At 38.6% G+C, this 27,852-nt stretch overlaps 2 protein-coding genes across 2 annotated transcripts; one reads left to right on the forward strand and one right to left on the reverse strand.

The window, feature by feature from the left end:
- Positions 1–690: 690 nt before the first annotated feature.
- Positions 691–6,483, forward strand: LOC104233416 (calcineurin B-like protein 3). Its single transcript, XM_009786808.2, has 10 exons — positions 691–815; positions 2,149–2,230; positions 2,330–2,463; positions 2,989–3,071; positions 3,244–3,303; positions 4,333–4,441; positions 4,511–4,563; positions 5,258–5,338; positions 6,008–6,120; positions 6,210–6,483. Exons 3-10 carry the CDS (start codon positions 2,361–2,363, stop codon positions 6,265–6,267), a joined length of 660 nt encoding a protein of 219 aa, XP_009785110.1. The 5' UTR covers positions 691–815; positions 2,149–2,230; positions 2,330–2,360; the 3' UTR covers positions 6,268–6,483.
- Positions 6,484–10,602: 4,119 nt separating this feature from the next.
- On the reverse strand, positions 10,603–14,027 carry LOC104233418 (heat shock cognate protein 80). The gene is made up of 3 exons (XM_009786809.2): positions 13,736–14,027; positions 12,709–12,850; positions 10,603–12,629 (listed from the first exon to the last, which is right to left on the reverse strand). Exons 1-3 carry the CDS (start codon positions 13,856–13,858, stop codon positions 10,795–10,797), a joined length of 2,100 nt encoding a protein of 699 aa, XP_009785111.1. The 5' UTR covers positions 13,859–14,027; the 3' UTR covers positions 10,603–10,794.
- Between the last annotated feature and the right edge of the window lie 13,825 nt (positions 14,028–27,852).

Raw genomic sequence — 27,852 nt, forward strand, 5'->3', positions numbered from 1 at the left:
AAGGAACCTTTGCACTAGTATCCCGAATAAAAGCCAAAGATGCCAGACATCCCTTCTCAACTATATGCTGAGACTTCAAGAATGAGATCACCCTACTTGTAGATTGACCAAGTGACCCTCTCCTAACCTAGGCAATCCTAGCATTGCTCACCTCACAGTCTTGACATGGCAATCTGAGATAGCATGATATAGGAATAACCAATCCATGCCATGAATCGCCTAAAAAATCTATCATATTCACAACAAGAGATCAACTATCGTATCATACCCATTAATAGTAACCATACAAGACTGATAAACCTGACCAATCACAATAGAATCTTCAATAGATGTACACACATAAACAGGAATATGATAGCCACTTAAGAACTATAAGCTGGAGGCGTAGTATCAGATGATTGCCGTGAACCAGTAACATGTGAGCCATGACTATACATTTAATTTTTTGTCAAATAAATCGAATATCTAATAAGTAAGAAGTATATTCATTCGATAATTTTATTATTATTATTTAATTCTCATATATATGATTTCAGTATAATTTGTTTACGAATCAGACTCCTAAAATGTTTGTGGTAAACTTAAGTAGTACTTCTATTTGACAGCTGGAGAACATGGGTGGGCCCATATGAATATTGGGCCACCATCAAGCTGAAGGTCTCATACCCATAATTACTCTTTGACAAGGACACAATTTATTTACGACACAGCAAAAGAAAAAACGAAATAAAAAAAGGCTAAGGAGCCTTTTCTTCTCCTCTGCCTTATTGCCTCCTTCCTTCAGATTCTGCATCATCATCTGAATCTCCGTTTACGTAAGTCATTTTTCATTTTCATTGTTTCCCTTCTATTTCGCATGTTTTCAGTTTTTATGTAATTATTAATAGATCTGCTTCGCTAACAGAATAAAACGTGTTTGATTGATTTGTTGATTTTTTTTTTTTTTTAAATTAGATTTACATGCGATTCGATATTGGATTTCTCAAACCAGGTTGTTCCCCTAAGTTAAGGATTGACAATTAAGCTAAATTTAACTTTAGATACAAAGTTTCAATTTTGAAAGGAATTTATACAAGAGGATTCCAAAGGAGCAAACTTTGAACCCCTTTGTCTCTTCATTACAATTTATTTATATCAAGGGGATACAACAGTTTATATATAACCAAAAGATTTGGTTTTTTGCCATATTTGCACGTATAATTTTTGAACGAAGGGGGTTCAATTCCTTCAACCTAGCTCCGCCACTGCCATCGTTCACTGAGCCTGTACAATTTTTGTGTCAACAAGTTAGCCAAGTTGTTATTGCAAGTTCTCTTTTACTACTAATTAATTAAGGTTGAATGTATTGCTTGAACGAATGACTTACCACCCCAATTCTCAGCCAAGAGAAGTTGACTTCCGGAGTCGAATAGTTGGATTCTGTTTTTATTTTTTTGTTTTCCTTGTATTTTCTAACTTATCAAAAAGATAAATCTTTTATCTTTGTATTTACTTGGGGTCAGTATCATTGTTAACTGTTAAGTTCCTAAGAAATTCTAACATGTTATAATCTTAAGTTGATGAACTGACTACTTACTTAGGGATTACAGAAGAAGAAATGTTTCAATTCTTTAATTATCATTTGATTCAACTTATCTCGTGTGTGTGTGTAGGTTACTTTGAAGAAAGTCAACTTGTAGGTTTCTAATGTTACTTGCTAAAGATGTCATTTTATTGTTTCTTCGGATGTTGCAATCAGTGCAAAGTGATCTCATCTAAATTGAAGTTAAGACACAAACTAAGTTGTAATAATAAATATTTTTTTTGATAACGGTGGTGTCCGAGCTAGCTTACACGCACCTCGATTAATTCCGCCGGTTACCTCCTTCCTCCCACCGGAACAGGTACGAGGTAACTCTGTCTACTGGGATTTGAACCTGAGACTTCATAGTTTTCCACTACTTCATTGACAGTACGCTACACCCTTGGGTGCTGTAATAATAAATATAATTGGTGGAATTAATAATATTGCATGAGAAGAGGCTAATGATATTTAAGTTGAAAGATTTGACCTTGTTGATGGAATTAGGGCGTCTTTTAGTGTTCTTTTATCACTTTGAATGGATTTTTATGGAACTTATTTGTGTATTCACGTGGTTTCCCTGGCAGATATATAGCTCCATATAGACCGCTTTCAGAAACTTTCAGTATTTTAGGTTCATACCTTGACATAACAGAGAATGGTCAAAAGGTTAGTTTTGTGTTCACGTCCGATAGATATTTTTCTGATAAAAATGACCCAATTAAACTGGATTTTTGACTCCTTTACTCTGCCAATTTTGTCAAACAGATATGGAGTGTTTTGAAGCAGAGGCTTTACCATGCTGCAGTGCTTAGGTTCTTACCTTTCGAGGTGTTGTGATCTTGATTTTAGGCAATCAGGGGGCCTCGAAGATCCTGAGATCCTTGCACGAGAGACAGTTTGTATGCTACTTGGACATTGTTGTTATCATTTTTTGCCTTGGGAATACATAGAATGATTATGGCAATAACAAATTTTCTGGTTCGGAGTTTTTCTGTTTCTTGATGGCTCAATTGGGATAATTTGTACCTGCATTTTAGAGCTTATTGCGGCTCTATGATAAAGAATAACATATACTCCTCCGACCCAATGTAAAGACACTCCTCCCATATTGGGACGTCCCAAAATGTTTGATACCATCCATTCTCATTGAATTTCCACAACTTTTAAGAATTTTCATTCATTTAACTGTTCAAATTGTAACACGTTGGTGTTCTAACATCTGAAACTCTGTATCCATTCAAATACCATCCGGAATACTAATTTATCTATAATCAGAATTTGCCATGTTATTCTTGCTGTAAAGGATTTGAAACTAGAATCTTGGTAACACATTTCCTAAACCCATAGATTGTTAATTTCACATGACTTGTTCCACTAGTACAAGTACTATAACTGAGCCTACGTAATCTTTTTTATCGTTGCAGTTAGCGTCAGTGAGATTGAAGCTCTTTATGAGCTCTTTAAGAAGATTAGCAGTGCAGTAATTGATGATGGTCTAATCAACAAGGTGTGTGTCGCATGCTTTCCTGACAACAACCTGGGAAACTAGCATCAGTGTTCTAACAGTCTATTGTCATTGAAAAAAGCTATCTACTGCATGGTCTCTTCTGGCATGGATGCTTAATATATATTAATCTTCAGCTGTTCTTTGGATTTTGAGTTTGTATCTTATCCTGCAGGAAGAGTTTCAATTGGCACTATTCAAGACAAATAAAAAAGAAAGCTTGTTTGCTGACAGGGTATGTTCCCCTTAGCTGCTATTAGATCTTTAATTATGATCCTGATTTAATTGAATTTGATAAGAGCGGACAATGTTCCCCCCCGGAAATTAGATATACTGTTTGTGTATTGCTATTGCTACACAGGTGAAGCTGTTATCATCTAACAGATCGGCGATTCACAAGTATTTTGTTTAGTGAAGTGATATCAATTTCTTCTATCATTGTACGCTTTACTATCCAGAGTTTTGCAAAGCACTAGGTCTGTAGTACTATACCATGCGAAGGTGCCTCACACTAGGTCTGTAGTACTGTACCATGCGAAGGTGCCTCAGTCTGAAATGGGAAAATGAGGCATTGCCAAAAAACTTGGCTTATAAGTAGGTGACCTCTGCTGCCGTAGTAAACCTAGCCAGGTTCTTATTTAGTTGTTCTGTATTGTGTTTGTTCTTCTTTTGCCTTTGCCTACTAGATGGGTGGAGCTAATGAATGACAAATTGGAATTCCATGAGTATGGATAAGTATTTCATGGCATATCTGAACTGAATTAGGGATATGTTATTGAGGTAAGTGCAGTTGAGATGACTTTTATAGTTTGAGGAGCAGTCCAAGTTCACATAGAATAAAGAAGAGGTCAACAAGCCCTTCAATATCTACTAGACAATCATTACTAGTACGTAAAAGAAGTTGAAGAGATAAGCTATATACTGGTGAATCTGTAGATAGCTCAATCAATCATAAGGATGAATAGGATTGTATATGAACATGGTTCAGTTGTGATTTCATGAACGTCTTTAGGAATTCAAGATTTTGAATTTTGGATATTTTTGTTGGTTATACTTGTTTTATATATGATTATTGCATTTCTTGAGTTTTTCTTTCTTTTTTTTTCCTTATAAAATGTGCTTAGCTTCTAATTTATCTCATAAGCTCCAGGAACCTCGTCACTTTTTTGCACCAACACTTTTATTATGGGTCCAAAGGTTAATGAAAAGACGCAGCAGAGGGTATCATCTTTATTTCTACCTACTCTGACATATCTAATTGCAGGTGTTTGACTTGTTTGACACAAAGCACAATGGAATCTTGGGTTTTGAGGAATTTGCTCGTGCGCTCTCTGTTTTCCATCCAAATGCACCTATTGATGATAAGATTGAGTGTACGTTTTATGTTTACATATTAGTTTCAGTTTGTCTATGCTGCTTCTAATGGTATACTACTATTGCAGTTTCTTTTCAGCTATATGATCTCAAGCAACAAGGTTTCATTGAGAGACAAGAGGTATTCATAATCCTCACAAACTTAAATGATTAGTTGTCCCAAATGTTAAAAGGTGTAGTTGAAGGGCCTGTTGAGGCAAGGCAAGGCATTACATGCCCTCTGCCCAGGTGGGTGAAGGGGTTTTCCTTCAAGGCTTTTAGGCTGAGGCGTGTACCTTTTCTACAGCATCTTCTGCAGTGTTTGCCTTGGGGGACTCAAGTTTCTAGTCTTTTTTGCTCCGCATTCAGATTAATATTGGATAATTTGGTTTATCTTAAACCCATATAAATTAAACCCATATGATTTATCTCTTGTAATTATATGATAAGAAAATTTAATTGTGCGGCCATAGCCTAATGTTGAGCATGTCAGCAGTTTGGTAGTCATCTTTCTGCCTCCTTTCCATTTTTTCAACACAAATTTCCCCTCAATCTGATCTACTTTTCTATTTTTCCATTTTTCTTTTTCTGTATTTTATTTTATTTGTATATCGGAAAAAACTTCCGTTAGCTGTTCGTTTTACTCATTAAGGCATAGGCTTTACCTTTCATTTTAGCCTTTTCAAATACTGGTCACCATAGTAAGTTGAATGTCTCATATTCTCTTCTAATTTATAAAATGCTCCAGTTTTAGTTGCTCTACTTTAGGAACCTTATTGATGTCTCATTGCGAGCTTAATTAACCAACATTGCTTGTTCGTGTGTTCTAAGTGCAGGTGAAGCAAATGGTTGTTGCTACTCTTGCTGAGTCTGGTATGAACCTTTCAGATGATGTAATAGAGAGCATAATTGACAAGGTGCGTCGTCAACCTAGAAAGTATTGTTTTTGTATATATCTGAAGCATCTTTCCTTTTCCAGATGTGCTGTATACGTCGTACTTAAAAATAGTGCCTCACCTCTTGGTCTTCTGCTTTTCTATCTACATTGTTATAGTTTATATCTGTCGGGATTTTATCTTCTTCTAGGATGATGTCCGGACTTCTTCTCAAGGATGATGTTAACTTGGACGTAAGGCAAATCTTACGCTCTCAATCCCCAGAGGCTACCATAACCTGATAGCATTTTTTTTTTATAAGCCAATTCTTTTTAATATCTGGATGGTTCGTTGCCGGACGACTTGTACTCGATCCAGTAGTGCTGCTCGTAGTTTGTAGGTCTTGTCATCACCCACTATCATTTCAGAGAAATAGGGTTTTCAGTAACCATATGCATTTGATCGTGTAAAAAGTGTACACCCGATGATGACAGTGATACTACTCTCCGTGTGTGCTGAAACTAGTTTAGGATCTGTTTTTATTCTATCTTACAAGATTACTCATTTATTTGACTTCTGTTTTCTACATTCAATATTTCAATTAATTACTTGTTTGCGATTGAACTGCGACAGACTCTTGTTTATGTTTCATCGTCCCACTAAGTATTTTATGATGAGCTTTGAACAACTAAGGTCTCCCTCTCTTGCCAGACTTTTGAAGAAGCTGATACTAAGCATGACGGAAAGATTGATAAGGAGGAATGGAGAAATTTAGTCTTGCGACATCCTTCACTTTTGAAGAATATGACCCTCCAATATCTCAAGTAGGTGACACATGGAATATTAACATGTTTATCTAGTAGTTTTTACTCCATAATATTTATTGGCTCATATATCTTCCTCCGATACACAGGGACATTACAACAACATTTCCGAGCTTTGTCTTTCATTCAAGAGTTGAGGACACCTGATTTGGGCCTGAGAAGGAGAGTTGTTTACCGAAGTAGTATATTGCTTTTTCTTTTGTTTCTTTGGGAACTGCAGTTGGCTGGCTATATGGGTATATGACATTGTTTTGCTCTTTCATTTTTCTCCATTTTAAAATTCGACATTTTCAGGATTTCTTATTCTTTTTGAGTAGTGCTTTTGTATTTTATGCCTATGGATTAATGTCAAGTTCCCAGCTACCTGTGCTTGTTATTGGTTCCTTGTCTTGGTCAGACCTTGCAATCCACAAGCTGGAAATTGCAGTGTGGATATCTGGCTTATGCAGAGGGCAAATCGCTTGAAAATTTGCCAACAAAAGCCTGGGTCTCAAGGTTCTCAGTGGTTTGATTTATGGTAAAGGTTGTAGGATATAGAATGTGCAATATGTTAAAACTCAAGAGTTTAAATTTTAATTGGTGAATTAAATCTGGTTTTAAAGTGAAGTGTCACCATTATCTATTACTTAAAAATTTTGAAAATCGAAAACAGTAAATTTCTCGGTATTCAAATTCCCTTGCAGATGGGGATGTCAGCTATGTTTTGGATAGGGTTGTGTGCCAACATCGTTGCTTATATATGTTAGGATAAGCAGACTTGTCAAGGCAAAGTGTTGGCTGCCTTTGACTCCTTTTTGTAAGGTTGTTTTTTTGTAAGGTTGTTTTTATGTGCTTCTTTGTAGCACGAGTTTAATACAAACTTGGGAAAAAATTCTTATACCCGTGTGCCTTGTCTGATTTCTATATGCTGTCATAATCCAAGTGTTAAGCCAAAACGTGAGGGAAAAGAAAGAGGGCTGAGTCATTGTTGTGTGACTGCCGTGCAGTGTAAAAACAGAAAGAAAAAAGTTGACCCGGTAACAACTAACTCAGATAATCCACACCAAGGTGATTTTCTGTCAGATGATTCATACCTGAGTGATATTCAGTCGGGTGATTCAAAGACCACCTATGCCGATGGTTTTCCAGTTAGTTAATGTAGGAAATTAATTTCTTGAAATTGGTAACAGTGATAGTTTAACTGTTTTACTTCTCTGAAGTAAAGATTCTCGTGGATGGCTGACGAATTATTCTTGCTTTTGATCCTCTATTTTCACAAAAGTTACAAATATAAAACTGGCGTACGTTGACTCGGAAAATTAACTATTACGACTAGCAACTGATGAAAAAACTAGCGAGAATACAATGGAGACGTAAACATTAAAACCAAGTACGATTCTTTAATAAATCGCCAAATTCCAATCACTTCCACCAGTCTTGCCGACCAGTTAAGCTTATTATATTTAGCCAAAGTCGCCTTTAACATCTAGTCGACTGGAATGTCAAGGGTGAGAAAATAGTGGTAAAAACAAAAAGAGGACAAATATTTGTAGAGCTATGGCAAATTGTACTCTGAACAGAATATTTCACCAACATCAATAGTAAAATTTGGATTTTTCTTTCACCTATTTTGGTGCTCCTATGTACTAGGGAGAAAAAAAGTAGAATACTTTAATGAATGAGCGTAAGCCGAAGTAGGGAAAAGAGTTCAAGGTTGGAATGGCAAACTCATGTCATTTGGAGGTAAAGCAGTTCTAATTAAAGCAGTACTTTATTCTATTCCTATGCATATCCTTGCTGCTATCAATCCACCTAAGACCACTCTGCAGATAATTGAGAAACAATACTCTAACTTCTTCTGGGGAAACTCTGAGGGAGATAGCAAACACCATTGGTTCTCATGGGCTTCATTATGCTGGGACAAGAATGAGGGTGGTGCAGGTTTTAGATCAATTCATAACATCAACAAATCTCTTGCTTCAAAAGCTTGGTGGAATTTAAGGACTAAAGACTCACTATGGAGAGAATTTATGGAAGCTAAGTATTGTAACAAACTCCACCTTATTGTAGCTACATGGAAATCCAGTCACTCACAAATCTGGAGAAGGTTGATAGCAGGGGCGAAGCCACATTATTTGAAAAATTACATTGTGTATATAAATAAAATATTAGATTTTTAGAGATACATAACATACTGAATACCCTTTGTCGAATTTTTTTTTCACTTCTTTCAAACTTAAACACCCTTGCAAAAATTTATGGTTTCACCACTAATTGATAGACATAAAGGGGGAGAAATTCAAAAATAGCCACAGTTTCAAAAGTAATCGAAATTTAGCTACTTTTCATGTAAAGATAAATCTGAACGAAAGCATTGTTCAAAATCGAAAAAATACTCCAGTATATTATCCTGCAACTTTCCGCGTGTTCGAGTTCCAGCATAATATGGTGGAAGTTCATACACAGGTACACCGATCTCCAGTATATTATGCTGGAATTTTCCGTGTTGCAGCAAAATAGTGACTATTTTTCAACGATTGTGCAAACGCTGGCTATTTATGAATGACTAGTCCCAAAACTGGCTAGCCCGTGCTATTTTTACACATAAAAGAGGATACAAAGAAACATATCATGTGGAGATTGAGAAATGGGGATGCTTCAATTTGGTGGGATAAATGGTTGGATCAAGCCCCATTGGCCAATTTGATTAATGGCCATAGCAAAGGAAAGGAGAAAGTATCATCCTTTATCTAGGAGGAATCCTGGAATATGATTAAACTAAGAGAAGTTCTACCTGAAGATATCATTAGAAATATTATATCTTTACCTCCTCCTACACAAACTAAAAAAGACCAAACCTACTTGGACCATTACTAATACCGGAGCTTTTACATATGCCAAAATTTAGCACAAGAAGCTTCCTTTTAAAATTTCATTCTTCGTGATGAGACTGTTAAATGGAAGACTACCTACCGATGATATCACCAGCAAATTTGGTTTTATTGGACCTTTTAGTTGCTCATGTTGCAGAATCCCAAAAGTTGAAACCATTAATCATATCTTTGTGGAAAGTGATGGTACTTTAGCTGCCTGGAGTGTATTTGGAAATTCATTTGGAGTTTCCTTGGTTGGTGATTTAAGGCAAACTCTTATTTAAGTGGTGGCTCACTAAGAGTAACTATAAAATTCTAGAATTTATCTTGCAATGCTTACCGAGCATTATCTGTTGGGAGATCTGGAAAAGGAGGTGTGCAGGTAGATATGGTGAAGGAAGTAGCTCCATTCAAAGGCTAATCTACCAGATTCAATCGTATATGACAACTCTTATCACCAGCAATTTTGCTACTCTTCCTAAGTTTAATAACTGGAAGCATCTATGCTGTATTCTGGAAAAAGATTAAGCCAGCTCTCAATGTTATCCCTGTCAAATGGCGAAAACCACCTAATGGATACCTCAAACTCAACACAGATGGATGCGGTAAAAAAAATCCAGGCGTAGCAGGAGGAGGTGGTATTTTGAGAGATCAAAGAGGAGATTTGGTGATGGCTTTCTCTAGCTTTTTTGGTGTTTGCACAAATAATATGGCTGAAGCAAAAGCCATTCCCATGGGAATTAAATGGTGTCTACATAAGGGTTACAAGGAGATTTTAATTGAATCTGATTCATAGATTTTAATCAATGCTATCAACAACCTTTCTTCCATCCCATGGCAAATCTCTCACATTATGGAGCAAATTTTGGAGCTGGTACCAGGAAGGCAACTTCTATTTTTCTCATTGCTTTAGAGAAGCCAATTGCACAGCTGATTATCTTGCTAATTGGAGCTTACAAAGAAGATCATTACTTTCTTCATGGAGGCTAACATCCTACCTGGGAAGGGGAGAGCAACCTTGAAGACAGATAGAGACCAACTGATTAATTTTAGAATCAAGCCTAGAAAGAACCGTTTCGTCGTACAGCTTTTGTAAATGGTTCTTAATCCTAACCTACAAGGTGTGTTACATCCTCTTGTATGTACAAGGCATTCTAATTATAGCAAATGGTATCGTGGTAAGGGATGAGATTATAAGTCCCCATCTTGCACTCCACCACTTTTTGTTAATATACAGGTTGGGGTCTAGCCTAAACCTCCCACCACAATAGCGAGTATTGATTTTGAAAAAAAGACAGACGGTTGCTGCTAATTTCTGAAAATAAGGCTTCTACCAACCACTTATATAATAGCAATAAATATACAACGCAACCACTGATATAAATTTTAATTCATTCTGTATATATCCTTATATAGTAACACAACACCCAACGGCTATTCTTTCGTAGGTTCAGAACTGACGTTTGGTCGCAGACCGGTAAAATTGGGAAATCAACCACTCGATAAGTGATGTTTGGTCGCAGACTGGTAAAATTGGTAAAGCAGCCACTCGAAAAAGGGATTCAGAAAGGTCGGAGCAACCAACTCTAATGGTCTCTCCACCTTGTTGATATTTCACAGGAAGCAAAGGTTTGACAACAAGAAAAAAACTATATTAACCACAAATGCCAAACCAAAAGAGCCAATAAATTATACCCTACATTGAACTGCCATTCTCAAAAAATGGCACTAAGAACTAATACATACTGTTCGTTGATGGGGTAAAACAAAAAATAGGGAAATACTAGGGGAACCATAGAACAACAGTCAAGCTACTATGCACTTAGTCAACCTCCTCCATCTTGCTACCCTCAGCATCAGCTTCAGGATCCTCCAAAGCCGGCATGTCAACATCTGCATCTCCAGAATCCTCATCAATGCTCAGCCCAAGCTTCAGCATCCTGTGAATTCTGTTGCCAAAGGTGTTAGGTTCCTCAAGGCTGAAACCCGAAGTGAGGAGGGCAGTCTCAAACAGCAAGAGAACCAAGTCCTTCACAGACTTGTCATTCTTGTCTGCATCAGCCCTCTTCCTCAGCTCTTCCATAATAGCATTCTCTGGGTTGATCTCCATGGTCTTCTTGCTAGACATGTATCCAGCCATGCTAGAGTCCCTAAGTGCTTGTGCCTTCATGATTCTCTCCATATTAGCAGTCCAGCCATACTCCCCAGTGACTAAGCAGCAGGGAGAGTCCACAACACGGTCAGAGACAACCACTTTCTCTACCTTGTCTCCTAGCACATCCTTGATGACCTTGCACAGTCCCTCAAACTTCTCTTTCAATTCTTCCTGCTTTTTCTTCTCATCTTCACTCTCATCGAGCTTGAGACCTTCCTTGGTAGCAGAAACAAGCTTTTTGCCCTCAAATTCCTTCAGCTGACCAATTGAATACTCATCAATGGCATCAACCATGTAAAGAACCTCATAGCCCTTCTTCTTCAGTTTCTCAAGGAAGGGTGAGTTCTCAACAGCCTTCTTGCTCTCACCAGTAATGTAGTAAATATCATTCTGGCCTTCCTTCATTCTGGTCACATAGTCCTTCAAACTGGTCATCTCATCACCGCTCTTGGTGGAATGGTACCGCAGCAGTTCAGCAAACTTGGACCTGTTTTGGGAATCCTCATGGATGCCAAGCTTGAGGTTCTTTGAGAAGGCCTCATAAAACTTGTTATAGTCTTCCTTGTTCTCAGCAATTTCAAAGAAAAGCTCCACGCACTTCTTCACCAAATTCTTGCGAATAACCTTCAGGATCTTGTTCTGCTGCAACATCTCTCTGGAGATGTTAAGAGGAAGGTCCTCAGAATCCACAATACCCTTCACAAAGCTCAAATATTCAGGAATCAACTCCTCACAGTTGTCCATAATGAACACACGACGCACATACAGCTTGATATTATTGGGCTTCTTCCTTGTGTCGAAGAGATCAAAAGGAGCTCTTTTTGGAACAAAAAGGATGGCCTTGAACTCCAATTGGCCCTCGACAGAGAAGTGCTTCACAGCCAAATGCTCCTCCCAGTCGTTAGTCAAGCTCTTATAGAAAGCGGCATACTCTTCCTTTGTGATCTCGTCAGGCTTCCTCATCCAAATGGGCTTCTGCTTGTTCACCAATGACCACTCATTAGAAACTTCTTTAACCTTCTTCTTTTTCTTTTCTTCCTTCTCTTTTTCTTCGTCAACCTCCTCTACCTTACCTTCCTCATCTTTCTTCTCCTCTTCCTCCTCATCATCAGAGATTTCCTTTTCTATGGTCTTCTCAACCCACAAAGAGATTGGGTAGCTGATGAACTCAGAGTGCTTCTTAATCAGGTCCTTGAGCCTACGTTCTTCAAGGTATTCAAGTTGATCCTCCTTGAGAAAGAGGGTAATTTTTGTACCCCTACCAAGGTTCTCACCGGATGTATCCCTGGTAACAGTGAAAGAACCACCAGCTTGAGATTCCCAGACATATTGCTCATCATCATTGTGCTTTGTGGTCACAATAACCTTCTCAGCTACCAAGTAAGCAGAGTAGAAACCAACACCAAATTGCCCAATCATGCTAACATCAGCACCAGCTGCAAGAGCTTCCATGAATTCCTTAGTTCCTGACCTCGCAATTGTACCCAGGTTGTTCACCAGATCTACAAATAGAACACACATCAGTGTCTAGAAATACAACTAAAATCACAAACTTCTACACAATAGTATGTTCTAACTTACCAGCCTTTGTCATGCCAATACCACTGTCAATGATAGTCAGTGAATTGTTGGTCTTGTCTGGAATAATATGGATGAAGAGCTCAGGTTGAGCATCTAGCTTGCTCTTGTCAGTCAAGCTCTCAAAACGGATCTTGTCCAGAGCCTAAATTAACAATCCCAAAATAAAAATAATAATCAGATACTTCTGTACATTTAAACACCAAGTATAACAACAAACAATTCATACTCTACAACATAATGGCATACAGATAACAAATGAATGCAACAAAATGCTGATCTTTTTATCAGGAGAATAAAACTCAGTTGCTTAATTAAGAAGCTTCTCCATCATAAAGCAGTACTCTAAGAACTGCCTCTATTATAAATAACTATAGTGATGACACTATTATATTTATGGTCCAGCTATATAACTCATTATAACGAAAAAAATCTCAAAGTGCCAGCAGATCACATTTCAGAATTAGGTGGACCATGTATAACAATTCTGTCTAAAACTAAACTAATACTGACAAAAATTAATCGCAAAATTTTGCTTATAAGAAGAATCATCACAAATTTCTTTACAAAAAGAATTATCACACAATTCCCTACTAGCTAGTCATCGCTGATCCTCAGAATGCCGTCATATACTATTATCCTTCAAATAATTATATACAAGAACATATACTAACACCATCATAATATCTACAATGTGGACATAAAGTTTAAACTTGAGACTTGTAGGACAGAGACCGAGCAAGTTAGCGTATTCCCTAATCTAAGCAAATACTAGATAAAATCACAAATATTAAAGTTAAATAGAGCTCACTCTTATCAGCTAAGTAAAAACATAGGGTTTAATGATACAGTTTTCAGAATTACCAAAAACATTATATCAGGTGCTTTCAAATTGATGTCATACAATAAATAGGCATACGACTGATATATGAAACGAATCACAAAGCAAGGCTCTACACTAGTCAAAATTCAAAGCCAACACAGAGAGAAGAAAGAAACACAAAACTGTGAGAGTTAGGGAGAGACTCACATCGGAAGAATTACTAATGAGTTCACGCAGAAAGATCTCCTTGTTGCTGTAGAAAGTGTTGATAATAAGACTGAGAAGCTGATTGATCTCAGCTTGGAATGCAAACGTCTCTGTATCCGCCATCGTCGTAGATCTCTCCGGCTGTTTGCTACTACGAAGAAATTGCAGGCGAAGTGAACACAGAGAGTACTCGAAAGCAAGTGAGGATTTATGATCATTTTGTAGCGAGTTTATATAGAACCTTATTTAGGGTTTCTAGATCCTTCTATGGCTCTTTTTAAAATTTTGCCGTTTCGGTATAGGAGTTGGAGTAAGGCTATATTGTGGTCGGGCATCCAGGCAGGGCCAAACGGGCCTGGGCTTGAGGCCGGCCGGGCTGAGGCGGTCCCGGACCAAACGGTACTAACTTTAATCACGGCTTTCAATTTACTTATCCAAAATATATTCTACACAAAGTGATAACTTATGTAGTGACTTGTTGCACCTACCTAATTGGCTACCATTGAAATTAGGAGCGTTCATAATTCGATTTAGTTAGATACTCATCTAACTTGAAATCAAACATCAATATCGGTTTGTTAAATATTCAAATCATATTAGACCATAAGTTAACCATTGGCTACTTTACTGCTTTGACCAATTCTTTAGTTAGTAGTTAGGATTTTGTTAGTCATTTATTTTCTCAAATAAATCTTCTTAGTCAAGGAGTTTATTTAGCAAGTAGTTAATCATCCTCTTTCGTAGGAGTTAGTTTTTCGCTCGTTGCTTTGATTCAATAAACATATGAGCTTTTTTGTGTTTCTCTTGTTCTTATATGGTATCAAGAGCCTCAACAAATTCTAACGAGTAAGATCCTATCTTTTTTCTCTCCAACCCGTCCTCCACAAATGGCCAACACTACTGGAGTTGTTAATGCTGATAATAATAGTGGTGTGATGGTCGTCCAATTTAATCCCGTGTCACGATTACCAATAAAATTATAAGGTAGCCAAATCTTTGCAACTTGGAAGGCGCAATTTTCCATGCTTATGCATGGTCATGATCTTTATGGTCATCTAGATGGGTCAACTCCTGCTCCATCTCGCACTATCACAACTGGCACAGTCCTTAGTGCCAATCCTGTATTTGCTCTTTGGTTTCGTCAAGACCAACTCATTCAAAATGCACTTATGGTATTTGTTGATCCAACAATTGTCACTGTTGTTGCAGCTGCTGATTCAGCAAAAAAAAAACCTGGGATGCATTGTACATTGCACATGCTAACAAGTCCCAAACAAGAATTTTCAATCTTCACCATCAACTTGCACGACTCACAAAAGACTCCCAACTAGTCACTGAATATTTGCAAAATATTCGATCCATGGCTGACGAACTCTCTACTGCTGGTGCCCCTGTCACAAACTCTGAACTCATTGTTAAGATCCTGAGTGGTCTAGGACCAGAGTTTTGTGAGATCTCTGCTGCAATTCGTGCTCGTGACTCCATTATTACATATGAAGAACTCCATGAGAAGCTTTTTGATCATGAGCTTTTCCTTAGACATGAAGAGTCAAAGAAAGCTCCTAGCCAGAGTACTGCTGCTGCTACATTCAACAAATCTGGAAATTCGAACAATCGCAACAATCGTCACTCCAACAATAACAATGGCGGCAACCAACAATGGCGATACAACAATCGCTTTAATTCACATATCAGGGGCGATATTTGAACACCAACAACTCTTATGATGGTGTTCACTGTCAGTTGTGCAACTACCCAGGTCATGTTGCAAGTGTATGCAGATCCAGATCTCACAATTATTTTGAGGCCAAGGCTAACTATATTTCGGGAATGCACGCATCAGCAAATCCCTGGATTCTCGACTTTGGAGCATCTCACCACATAACTAATAATCCTCACAACTTGCAGGAATACAATTGCATGGAGCAGGTCTCCATGGGTAATGGTAACAAAATACCAATAACTCACACTGGTTTAACTCAATTGCATGCATCAAATAATGCTTTTAAACTCTCTAACACTCTCTGTGCTCCTAGCATTAAACGTAACTTACTGGTTGTTTCTAAATTTTATCAAGATAACCTAACCTCTATTAAATTCTTTCCATTTCATTTTTCTGTGAAGGATCTGGAAATGCAGAATCCATTCGTGCGCGGTCGGAGTAGAGACGGTCTCTATGAGTGGCCAACCTCACCTTCCATATATTCTACTAAAGTGCATTTGACCTCCATCAACACATCCATCTTCACCTGGCATCATCGATTGGGTCATCCATGTGCAAGAGTTTTAAATTTTATTTTGAATAAATTCTCGCTACCTTGCTCGCGAGACAAATTTTTAGTTTGTAATTCTTGTTCATTGAATAAGGCTCATCGTCATCCTTTTCAGAATCTTACTTTATCAAGTACCAAATCGGTTCAAATAATATTTAGTGATTTATAGGGCCCTTCTCCGATTTTATCGATTGATAAAAAATTATACTACTGCATTTTTGTTGATTAATACACCAAATATACTTGGCTATATACATTAAAAAATAAAAGTGAATTTAAACACTTTTTCAAAAGTAATAAAGCATTAATGGAACGTCGTTTCAATACAAAAATTCATTCTATCTGTACAGATGGTGGTGGCGAATATAAAAATCTTGATCCATACCTAAGTTCTTAGGGTATTGAACATCTTTTATCTCCCCCCATACACCCTCAAAGAATCTCTCTTACCGAAAAACGTCACAGACATATTATTGAAACGGCAAGAACTTTACTTCATAAAGCTTCGCTTCCATCGACTCTCTGGTCTTTTGCTTGTCAACATGCGGTTTATCTTATAAATCGCTTGCCAACCTCACTTTTACAAAATAAATCACCTTTTCAAATATTGTTTGGTAATGGTCCAGATTATAATACTTTAAAAAATTTCGGGTGTTTCTGTTATCCCTAGCTCAAACCCTATTCAAAAAATAAATTAGAGCCACGGTCAATACCTTATATTTATTTAGGTTATTATTTAAATTATTATTGTCATCAATGTTTTGATCCGAAATCTTTCAAAATATATTTATCTCGAGATGTAAAAATTTTTGAAAATAATTATTCTTTTCAGAATATCTTTTCAAATATTTTCTTAAATTTTAAAACTCTTGCATGGGAAAACCTAACTGAAACTAACCCAACAAAATCTCCTATTTTTTCTTCTCTCATAATGAGCGAGTTACCCAACCCTATACTTATCCCAAATATAGAAACCAGTGCTCACAAAGATATTGTATCTTCTGTCTGTGCTCCAACAGAATTTGCAACTACATGTACGTCTTATACTTCTCCTCCTACAAATTCTGTTGTTCCTCCTGATCTTGATGATACCCAATCTTATCCCCCATTTCCATCCCCAACAGTTATTCCAAGAAATTCAAATGTCTCCTCTCATCCACAATCACTACGTACGTTATCACTGCCCCCTTCCTCAACACCTATATATTCTCAACAACCATTCACCTCAGTCCCACAACCTCAATTACCATCTTTTCCAATTATATACAGTCGTAGAATGACCAAAATGACATCTACTGGCGAAACCACTATTGCTCGTACCACTGCCTCAACTCCGCAACCCTCACAACCTTCCCTCGAACCACTTCCAGTCACAAAACCACAACAACCTTCTCTCCCTCCTCCAAATCGTGTTGTGACTCGTTCACAAAACAAAATTCACAAACCGAAAACAATTCTTGACTTCATGGCCTACTTATCCCCTATCATCACCCCTACTAGTTTTAAACAAGCTAACAAACAACTAGAGCGGTAGAGAGCAATGAAAAGTGAATTTGATGCATTATTGAATAATCAGACATGGGAATTGGTACCACATGACCCCATAAAAATATTGTTTCTTGCAAGTGGTTATACATGTTAAAGAGAAAAATTGATGGGACAATCGATCTCTACAAGGCTCGTCTTGTTTCAAAGGGGTTTACACAACGCCCTGGAATTGACTTTCACGCTACATTTAGTCCGGTTATCAAACCGACTACTATGCGATTGGTGCTTTCGATTGTTGTCCAGCAAAATTGGCCCATACATTAGCATGATGTCAATAACGCGTTCTTGTAGGGTCACCTAGAAGAAGAAGTCTACATGGTCCAACCTCCGGGTTTTGAAGATGAGCAGTTCCTCTCACATATATGTCGCCTAAAAAAAGCTATATTCAGACTCAAGCAAGCTCCTTGGGCTTGGTACAATGAACTTAAAACGTTTCTTCCTTATTTGGGATTTGGCAAGTCCGAATCTAATGCATAACTTTTCATTCGCAAAGTGTCGAGCAATGTGTTGTATGTGCTGGTTTATGTCGATGATATCATCATCACCAAGAGCCATAGCTCATATGTAAATTAGGCTATATATTGTATTGCTGGCTGTTATTCCATTAAGGATCTCGGAAAACTTAACTTTTTTCTTGGAGTTGAGGTGCTTTGTGTTGCAGATGGAATTACTCTATCACAATCCAATTACATCAGTGAAATCCTCTCTGAAGAAAATATGAAAGACTGCAATTCCGCAAAAACTTCAATGAGTTCCAGTGAAGTGCTTCAACAAAATGAGGCCACTCGCTATAGGAGAGTTCTTGGAAAACTATAGTACTTGTCATTCACTCGTCCAAACATAAGTTTCTCTTTGAACAAATTGTCTCAATTTATGCACTTTCCATCTGAAATACTCTGGAAAGCACTCAAACGAGTACTCAGGTATCTTCAAGGAACAATTCAGTTTGTCCTTCGCATTCAAAGAGATAATGATTTCAAGCTACACATGTATTCTGATGCGGATTAGGCTGGAGATGTGAGTGATCGAGTCTCTACTACTAGTTACATACTGTTTTTGGCCAAAATCATGTGAGTTGGTCATCCAGTAAACACAAAACAATTGCTCGCTCATCAACTGAAGCAGAGTATCGAGTGGTTGCAAGTGCACTTGCTGAAACAAATTGGGTGACGAATTTGCTAAATGAACTACATGTTTCACTTCCACAAGCACCAAACATTTACTGTGACAATTTTGGTGCAACTTATTTGTGCGAAAATCCAGTCTTCCATAGCCGCATGAAACACATTGTGGTGGACTTTCACTTTGTTCACAAGCAAGTCCAACAGAATCAAGTTCGCATTATTCATATTTATATTGCATATCAGCTCGCGGATACTCTCACCAAACCGCTACCAAAGCCAGCCTTTGACAGACACTTATTCAAGCTAGGCATAGTTACACACTACCTAACTTGAGGGGGGCGTATTAGAGCATAAGTTAACCACCAACTACTTTACTGCTTTGACCAATTCTTTAGCTAGTAGTTAGGATTTTGTTAGTCCTTTATTTTCTCAAATAAATCTCTTTATTCAAGGAGTTTGTTTAGCAAGTAGTTTAGTCCTCCTCTTCCAGGGTAGTTAGTTTAGGGAATTAGTTTTTCACCAAGGAGTTTGTTTAGCAAGTAGTTTAGTCCTCCTCTTCCAGGGTAGTTAGTTTAGGGAATTAGTTTTTCACTCTTGTATTTAAAGATTGCTTTGATTCAATAAACATATCAGCTTTTTTGTGTTTTCTCTTGTTCTTATAAAACAAATCAAATAGAGGTGATATTTTTTTGTTAATTTGACAAAACTAAAGATACAATCTATTATCTATTTAAGCATCTATATATAAAAAGATTCACAATGAAACATGACTATTAATCACTTCTGTAAATCATACAACAAACTTATATCTATATATATATTTACTCTAAAATCAGATAACAATTGAATTTATACGCGGTTTTAAGGATACGTGATATCACTTAGTACAAAACAGAAGAATAAATTAATATTGAAATTGATGATGAAAGAATAAATGCAAACTATACAAATTGAATAGCCTTGGCCCTCGAGTTCAGTCACCCTTGAACCAAAAGATGTTTCAACTGACTTCTGAACAGAGTAATAAGATAATGAAAGCTAGAAAATGACAGTATATTGCTTTGTATTGTGTAAGAATGATATCTTTTACAAATGATCAGAACCCCTTTATATAGTAGGGGAGTCCTACTCTTGATATAATTCTATATGAGGTAAGAAATATCATGATTAGCTAATTGATCGGCCTCTTCTTGATACGTGCCAGGATTTCCGCCGTGATCCTCGCCCGATTGTAGATATTTTGGCTTTTCGTTATTTGGCTCGGTAAGATTCCCTCAATCTCCCTAGATCTCTGTCTTGCTCGGTCTCGATCTTGGACGATCTCGATCTTGATCGGTCTCTAGGTCACGAGCTCGGCGATCTAACTTTGCACCATGATTCGATATAACACGAGGTTGAACCTTGGCCCATCATGTTCCGGTCTCGATTAGTCATACAAAGGGAAAGTCTAGTTTTGACCGTATACAAATAGTCCCCTCGTTTCTCGAAAAGAAGATAAAGAGAAATGATATGAATTTTTGAGCTCCGTCTCGATGGGCCATGACGTAAGCAATGGACGTCAATGATACACCCGATCATGATGTATGCAGTAACTTGAAATGTCTTGTTGATCCAGTTACCAAGGTATATGCATGTCAGTTGCTGGTCAGCCACCATGAGTTTTGAACCGTCACCGGCAAGCTATAAGTACTGTAACCTTCCTCTATTCAGACTTTACAACATTCAAAGCTTCTCATATTCTTGCTTCTCTTAAAAAATCTCTTTGTTTTGCAATTCTTGTACCCAAATTTCTTGAACTTTTAGCAAACCACATACCATCCTAATTCCCTTTTCTTCTTCTCTACAACGGAAAAAACTTCTAAAACTGTATCGCAAAAGGAGGTCGCCTTTTCATCACAGCCCGCTAGTGACAGAGCTGCGGTGGAATATACCCTTGAGGATTTCATTCCGGTAGGGTGCCCTACTTTTGCTGATTTTAAGATTGAAAAGACCTCCTTGGTACCGGGTCTATACGAACCGGTCTTGAGGTATATATGTACAATCATCGATGATCTCCTTACCAAGGTTAAGGATGATTGTAACTGGGTCGATAAGCATGTGGTGGTACCTTCGCCTGAGGAATCGATCACTACCCATGTAGAGGGTTTTCTAAGTGTTTACACTTACCCTTTCACGTTGGGTCCCTCAGATCCTATCATCGTCGCCTTCTGCAAGAGGTACGACGTGACCCTTGGCCAAATCCACCCTTCCTTATGGAAAATAGTAATTCTCATTCGATTTTTCGTAAGCAAAATTGAGGGATGTCCCTTCACCCTCGATCACCTTATGCGCCTTTACAGTCCCTGAGTCTATCGAGAAGGGTTGATCAAGCTTGCTCGTCGGGCCAGCAATGACTCGTTCTCGAGTATAGACGAGGTTGGGGCCTGTGGTTGGATGGGCCAATTTGTTCGAAGACTTCGGACCTGATCTTTCCCGAAGACATATCATTTCCTGAGAAATGGAACACAAATTGTAAGTAGTACTTCGCCTTGAATGCTTAATCTTGTTATTCTTCCTCTTATCTTCTTCCTTATTGATGTTCTTGGTGTTTCAGCTGTGGCCCAGGTGCCGGAAGTCATTCCCGAACTCAAGCAATGGGTCGAGGTCCTGGTGTCACAAAGACCATACTCTGAGTGTGCTTGGATGGAGTTATCAAAGGGCTGATGGGAGGCCCGCAATCATGGTAAGTTTCTTTCTTATAATGGTTATCGTTCGGGCTTCTTCTCGAGCTTACTCATCTTTTTTCCTTTGTAGGCCTCGGGAAGGATGTTGCAATGAGGCCCCTATCTGGTGGCGAAGAAGTCCTTCCCCAACCACCTACTCCGAAGCAGACCAAAGAGAAGAAAAGGAAAGAGGCTCCAAGTTCCCCGGGCTCGGAAAAGAAGAAATCAAAGAAGAGGTCGTGCAGGCCCGGGAAACACCGGTGCTATGTCCTCGGACTCAACCCGCCGATTAAGGGACGACTCCGAAGAAGAAGAATAAGAAGAAGAGAAATCCTAGTTGGTGGCCCATGTGTGGGTAGGTGTGGTGGTACAAGGGCCCTCTAAACCGGCAGATGCCGAAATCAGACTATGCCCACGCGAAGAGGTCTATGGGGGAGTCTTAGCCGAAGCTCCCGAACTAGAAAAGGTAGAGGCTGTCCAGCCCCAAGCTAGAGGGTTCTAGAGAGAGACCGGAGGTGACGCTTCTCGAGCAGAGGAAAGTGTCCCAAGAGATGAACTTGGGGCCATCGACATTACCGGGTCCCTTTAGATTTCAGATGCCATGATTTGCGAGGCTGATATGTTAGAAAGTTGTTCTTACGAGGGGCCTTATGAGGCGACTGATATCCGCGGCTTCTTGGATGGATTTGAGTAAGCTGCTTTGGAAGACGTAATCGGGCTTGGTGACCTGCCGGTGCCAAGGAAGGTACTACTACCCGGTGCCGCCAAGTCTTCATCGAGCCCAAAACTAGTGGATCGATTCCCGGCCCCAATTGTTAATCCTGACCAAAGACGGTCAATAGCTTTCTCTGTCCTAGAGGATGCTCGGGTTTTCTCTTTCCCTGTGGGGGTTGCTAGTTATCTTCGGTGGTTGGTAACCGAAGAGGATCAACCAGTAATGGATAAGGTAGATACCCCCTGCCTATTCAATGAATCCCAACATGTATTAAATTGGGTAATTTTGCGTATCTTTCTTCTAAATATTCTAACTTTTAAAGTTGTAAATAACCATAACATCTTGCCTTATGCTTGCAGGATTTGGTGCTGCATCACGAGGCTTTCCTTCGATACTGGGAGGAATTAACTCACCACGAGGCGAGGTCTAGGACCTCACTGAGAAATGTGATACCTACAAGCTTCTCAGTGAGAAGCTTCAGGCCGATTTAGTAAAGGCTCGTGATGAGCATGCCGAGATGGTGATAACTAGGGATTCTAGTCTATTTTATGCTCATTTTTGCTTGAGTTTTGGATTAAAAACGTGTACAAGTATTCCAAAAGCTATCCTGTTGTGCTTGTTTGCAGTATTTGGTTAAGAAGAGACAAAGATGTCATAACCAACTCAAAAAGGAGTGAAACCTGCACAATTTCAGAGCCAAGTCAAAGTAGCGCTACAACGAAAAATCCACCGCGGATGCAGAAGACTCACCGCGATCACGCTCCTCTTATCGCGGTCCATAATGTCAAGGTTCAGAGAGATGATTTTCTGGGATTGTAAGCTACCGCAATCCGCAGTGATTTTATGCGATCGCGATACCTCTACCGCGACAATGGTTTTTTTTTACTGTGGTCCATGGAGAATGGATTCAGAGAGCCTAGAGATTGAGCTAAAGTTGAAGACCGCGGTCCGCGGTTGATTTTACGCGGCCGCGGTAACCTCACCGTTGCAGCAGTCCATTTTTCGCTGTCAGTGGTACCTCCGTAAGGGGCATTTTTGTCTGAAAAATTTAGCTGTGTATAAATACTACTTTTTCAGATTTTTAGGTCATCTTATCAGTAGTGAGCATGTGAACGACGACTTTTACCTATTTTGAGTAACTTTGTAGCTGGTTTAGCAATTAATCTTAGTTTCTTATCTTGTAATTACAATTTATGGATTATTCGTCATCTCAATCTATAATTTCTTCTTCAATTATAAGTAGCTAAACTCATTAGCTAGGGTTGTGGCTCAACCCTAGTGTGGGTATTTAATGGATCTTTTATTTTAGGGCTTAGATGTTTATGGGTGGTTGATATTTGGCCTGATTTATGCTTTCTATGTTGAATTAGTGGTTGCAAATACTAATTTGTGCCTTTTTGACTTAGGCTCTTCTTGAGAAAGAGAGACTAAGTCTAGGACTTTCAGGCCAACAAGGAATTGGGGTGTATTCAAGAGATTGATAGCCCCAATTAAAGGGTTAAACCTAAAGATAGTACTATCCTACTTGAGCCAATATTGCTTGCACAAATTGAACACCCAATTGCACTTGAGAAAGCCAATTTGGGCAAAGTCACTCTTACTACCGAGAGGCGTAGAGTGACTAGCTTCATGCATTGGCTATATCACGATCCCAACTATAACATTATTGCCCTAATTTCTAGATCACGTTAGATACTCACCTAGGAGTAAGTTACTTCCCTAGTGCTTCTTTACCCATTTAGAAAACCCGACAAAAATATCTACTTAGCTTAATTTCGTGCATCATTAGTATAAAACTTAGAAGTAACAAACAAACATGAATGATTGGAAGTGTAATCAAGATCACTACACACTGCTAGATTAAATAGGAATCCAACTCCAAACATTATATTAGCTCCCTGTGGATTCGACCCGACCTTCCCGGGTAAAAGCTGCATCGACCGCTCTTACCACTTTGTAGTGGTGTAGGGTTAAACCCAATCACTTTTTGGTGCCGTTGCTGGGAAGCTAACGGTTTTGGCTATCTATCTAAATAGTTTTATGTATTGTTTTTCTTTCCTTCTATATACTAATTTGTGTGTGTACCAATTCTGGTAAAAAATGGCGAACAATAACAATGACCCTCTTGGAAATGCTATTCAGGGGGAGGAGGTAGATAACAATATTGATGATGAGGTAGCTATAGTGCCTCAAGCTCAAAGGAGAGGCTGTCAGGCTAATGATAATGTTCCAGACCCTCCCTCACCACCTCTAAGAGCGGCTTCTCGGGTGCCTCCAAACGAAGGATATGTTAGTGCAATTGTCCACCCCGGATCCGGGCGGGCAATTTTCAAATTACAAATGTGATGTTGACTTTGTTGGAGCCGCAAGGGTATTTCACAGGTGCTCCCCATCAGAATGCTTATAAACATCTTAAAGGCTTTGTGGATACCTATTGAGGTAGCAAGCAAACAAATGTGTTAGAGGATGCACTTCGGTTGAGATTATTCCCTTTCTCACTTAGAGGGAAAGCTTTGGACTGGTTTGAAAGGCTTACCAACTATTTCATCACTACGTGGGATGAGTTGGCGGACAAGTTTATAGCCAAGTTTTCTCGCCGGGGCATATGGCGACTTTGAGAGATGAGATTTTTGTTGCACCACATATTTATTTTGTACGTGAAAGTACGCCATAAAAAATTGATGAAAGCTTGGAGATGAGATATTACATCCCGCCTTTTCGTACGTTAAAGCTCGTCGTAAGCTAATTAACATGATTTTGGGAATGAGATTATTTTGGGATTATAAGTATTGAGCTATTTTAAATAAGTGATAAGTAAATTCATGAAGGTGAGAGGATAAGCGAATCGAAGAAAATAATTTCGTCGAAGTTTGTCAATTTGGGATAAAATACGATCCGAGCTATAATACCCAGTATTTATGGACTAGTACCATACAAGTGGGATTTTAATTAAAAATCTATGGATAAGGTTGAAGCCCCTAACGTGGCAGCCAATAAGAGCTACAAGAATGACTATTGAATTAATAAGCAACATGGCACATTTGGAAGATTAAGAGGGTAAGTCATAAAAATTAGTGGGGCCTACCAACTAACATTTTTGAAGACTTCACTTTAAAGTGCCAAGCTTCATTTTGGATGCTAGCTTACGGATGAGACTCAAAAAATTCAACCAAGATAATTCCTTATCATTGCTTCAATATTTCTTTCAAAACATGACATTTCATAGCATCTTTAACAATTCAAAGCGTGAAAATTTACAATTCTAACGAAGTACGGTGCAATCTTTTCCAAGAATTTCATACGGATTTTTTTCCTACTCCGATCTTGCCGTCAAGTGTTTTGTTGCAATTAACGTGTGTTAGAGGGATTGTCAAGAGAATCGACTCAGGTATGTTAAGGTTATTCCTTCTTTCTTTTTGGCATGATCCATACAATACAAACGAAACGAGAAAATGCACAACTTCCATAAATGACTCTATTCATAGAAATGCTAGAGATGCTTATGTTCTTGATTCCCCTGTGTTCTTTTATTCTATCAATTGTTCGTGGGTCTCAGAAAATACGTAAGTTGATAATGTTTATTTTATGATATTAATCAGAGGCATAATGGTCTTATGACGTACCAAGAGATTTTATTAATATATTTCATATGCATTTCATGCATTTACATACGCACATTGACCCATGACCAGATAACGTTATATATGCTTATATATATATATATATATATATATATATATATATGTATATGAGATATGGGAAAGGTTATGCCGTTATATACGCACCACCACCTGATCAGCTGGTATACGTTGATGATTTTGCCCACAATGGCCGAGATGATATGATGGGATGCCCTCAGAGGCTTGATGATGTTATGAACACATGTACATATGCATGACATGACATTTATACGTATATGCATGACATTTTAAATATTAAAGGATTTCACAGAGCTATTCAGATTTACATGTTGAGTCTTTTACTCCATGTTTCTCTCATGTCTATTATCTACTGATTTTCATGCCTTACATACTCGGTACATTATTTATACTGACATTCCTTTTGCTTGGGGGCGCTGCGTTTTATGCCCGCAGGTCCCGGTGGACAGGTCGAGAGTCCTCCAAGTAGGCGATCAACTTAGCGGAAGATGTTGGTGCACTCCATTTTCTCCGGAGTTGCTTGTTTGGTCAGTATAATTTAGATGTGTATTGCTTGGTATGGTGGGGCTCTGTCCCTACCTTTACGATATTATATATTCTTAGAGGCTTGTAGACAGACGTCATGTATATAGATTCTTGTATGACCTTGTCGGCCTATGTTTTGAGTATATAAAGGATCATGCCGGCCTTATAGACCCGTATGTCAAATGTATAAGTTTGGATTACATGTTGGATCATCCAATGTTGAGTATTTCTCCATGTTTTATTCTACTTATCTCACAATATCCTCTATGGCTCATTTACCTATGATAGTATGATACGAAAAGATACGTTATGTTGGTACTCAGTTGAGTAAGGTACCAGGTGCTTGTCACGGCCTATCGGTTTGGGTAGTGACAATTTTGGCCTTCAAACAGGAACCTAATGAACCACTTCATGAGATCTAGGAGAGATATCGGACAATGGTTAAAGAATGTCGGAACAATGACATGACCGAAGCAATGATTCAACAGACATTCTACCGTGGCATTGACACGACCAATCAGTATGTAGTGAACCAGTTAGCAGGAGGAAATTTTATGAACACACCTTATGATCAAGCGTGTGGGATATTGGATGAGATAGTAGATACTTCTTCAGCTTGGCAAAGTTAAGACAATGTGCCACAGGGTGACCCCACTGTCATCCACTTGAACAAAGAGCTCCATGATCATGTTCAGGCAATAGCAGAGTTAACCACTACAATGAACCAGTTGGCAAAAGCTCAATTGCAACAAGTTCAAGCTCATAGACAAGTAAATGCTATGGAAGGTGTCAACATATTGGTCAACAAGAGTCGACAAAGAGGTCAACAAGGTCAAGGTAGTCTGTATCAATATGACCAAGTTAGTGGTGGTTTCAATCAAGATGAGGGCTATGATAAGCAAAATAAAGAAGTTCAGTATATGAACAATTACCAAGGACAGAGGGGCAATGCTCCTAACCAACAACAACGATAGAGATCCCAAGGAAATTGGGGGAATCAAAACCAACAAGGCAATAGCAACTGAGGGAACAACAATCAAAATTGGGGCAACCAGAACAATCAGGGCAATTGGAGTGGCAACAACAACAATTGGGGAGGAAACAACAACCAAGGGGGTTGGAACAATGGCAATCAAGGGAATCGGGGGCAAGGCTTTCAAAGGCCTCCAATGTATCAACAACCAAACAACCCACCTCCATTTCCATCCCAAGGTCCTAGCTTATCAAACAATGAGATGGGAAGGATCAAGATGATGTTTGAACAAATAATGAAGAAGAATACCGACTCTGATGCCCAATTGGCATCCTACAATACTTCAATCCGGAATTTGGAGGTTCAACTTGGCCAGATTTCATAGTCTTTGAATACTCACCCTAAGGGGGATCTACCTAGTGATACAGTAGTAAACCCAAAGGGTGGGAACAACACCGGTCATGCAATGGCGGTGATTACTAGAAGTGGTCGAGGTGGTGAGGTGAATACCTCCAAGCAAAAGGAAATTGTGAGTGATGAGATTCAAGTGCAAGATGATGATGTTCCTTTAGTTGATGAGCAAGTGAGAGAAGAGAAT

Source organism: Nicotiana sylvestris, chromosome 7 (genome assembly GCF_000393655.2).
Source record: "Nicotiana sylvestris chromosome 7, ASM39365v2, whole genome shotgun sequence".
In the NCBI taxonomy this organism is placed as follows: Eukaryota; Viridiplantae; Streptophyta; class Magnoliopsida; order Solanales; family Solanaceae; genus Nicotiana; species Nicotiana sylvestris.

Bases quoted from the DNA above. Each gene is read 5' to 3' on its own strand.
- LOC104233416 (XM_009786808.2), top strand. From the start codon at position 2,361: ATGCTGCAGTGCTTAGGTTCTTACCTTTCGAGGTGTTGTGATCTTGAT. The intron at 4,564-5,257 runs GTATTCATAATC...TTCTAAGTGCAG, and splicing joins GTTTCATTGAGAGACAAGAG to GTGAAGCAAATGGTTGTTGC. The intron at 6,121-6,209 runs GTAGGTGACACA...TCCGATACACAG, and splicing joins ATGACCCTCCAATATCTCAA to GGACATTACAACAACATTTC.
- LOC104233418 (XM_009786809.2), bottom strand. From the start codon at position 13,858: ATGGCGGATACAGAGACGTTTGCATTCCAAGCTGAGATCAATCAGCTT. The intron at 12,851-13,735 runs GTGAGTCTCTCC...TTGTTAATTTAG, and splicing joins TCATTAGTAATTCTTCCGAT to GCTCTGGACAAGATCCGTTT. The intron at 12,630-12,708 runs GTAAGTTAGAAC...TTCTATTTGTAG, and splicing joins TATTGGCATGACAAAGGCTG to ATCTGGTGAACAACCTGGGT.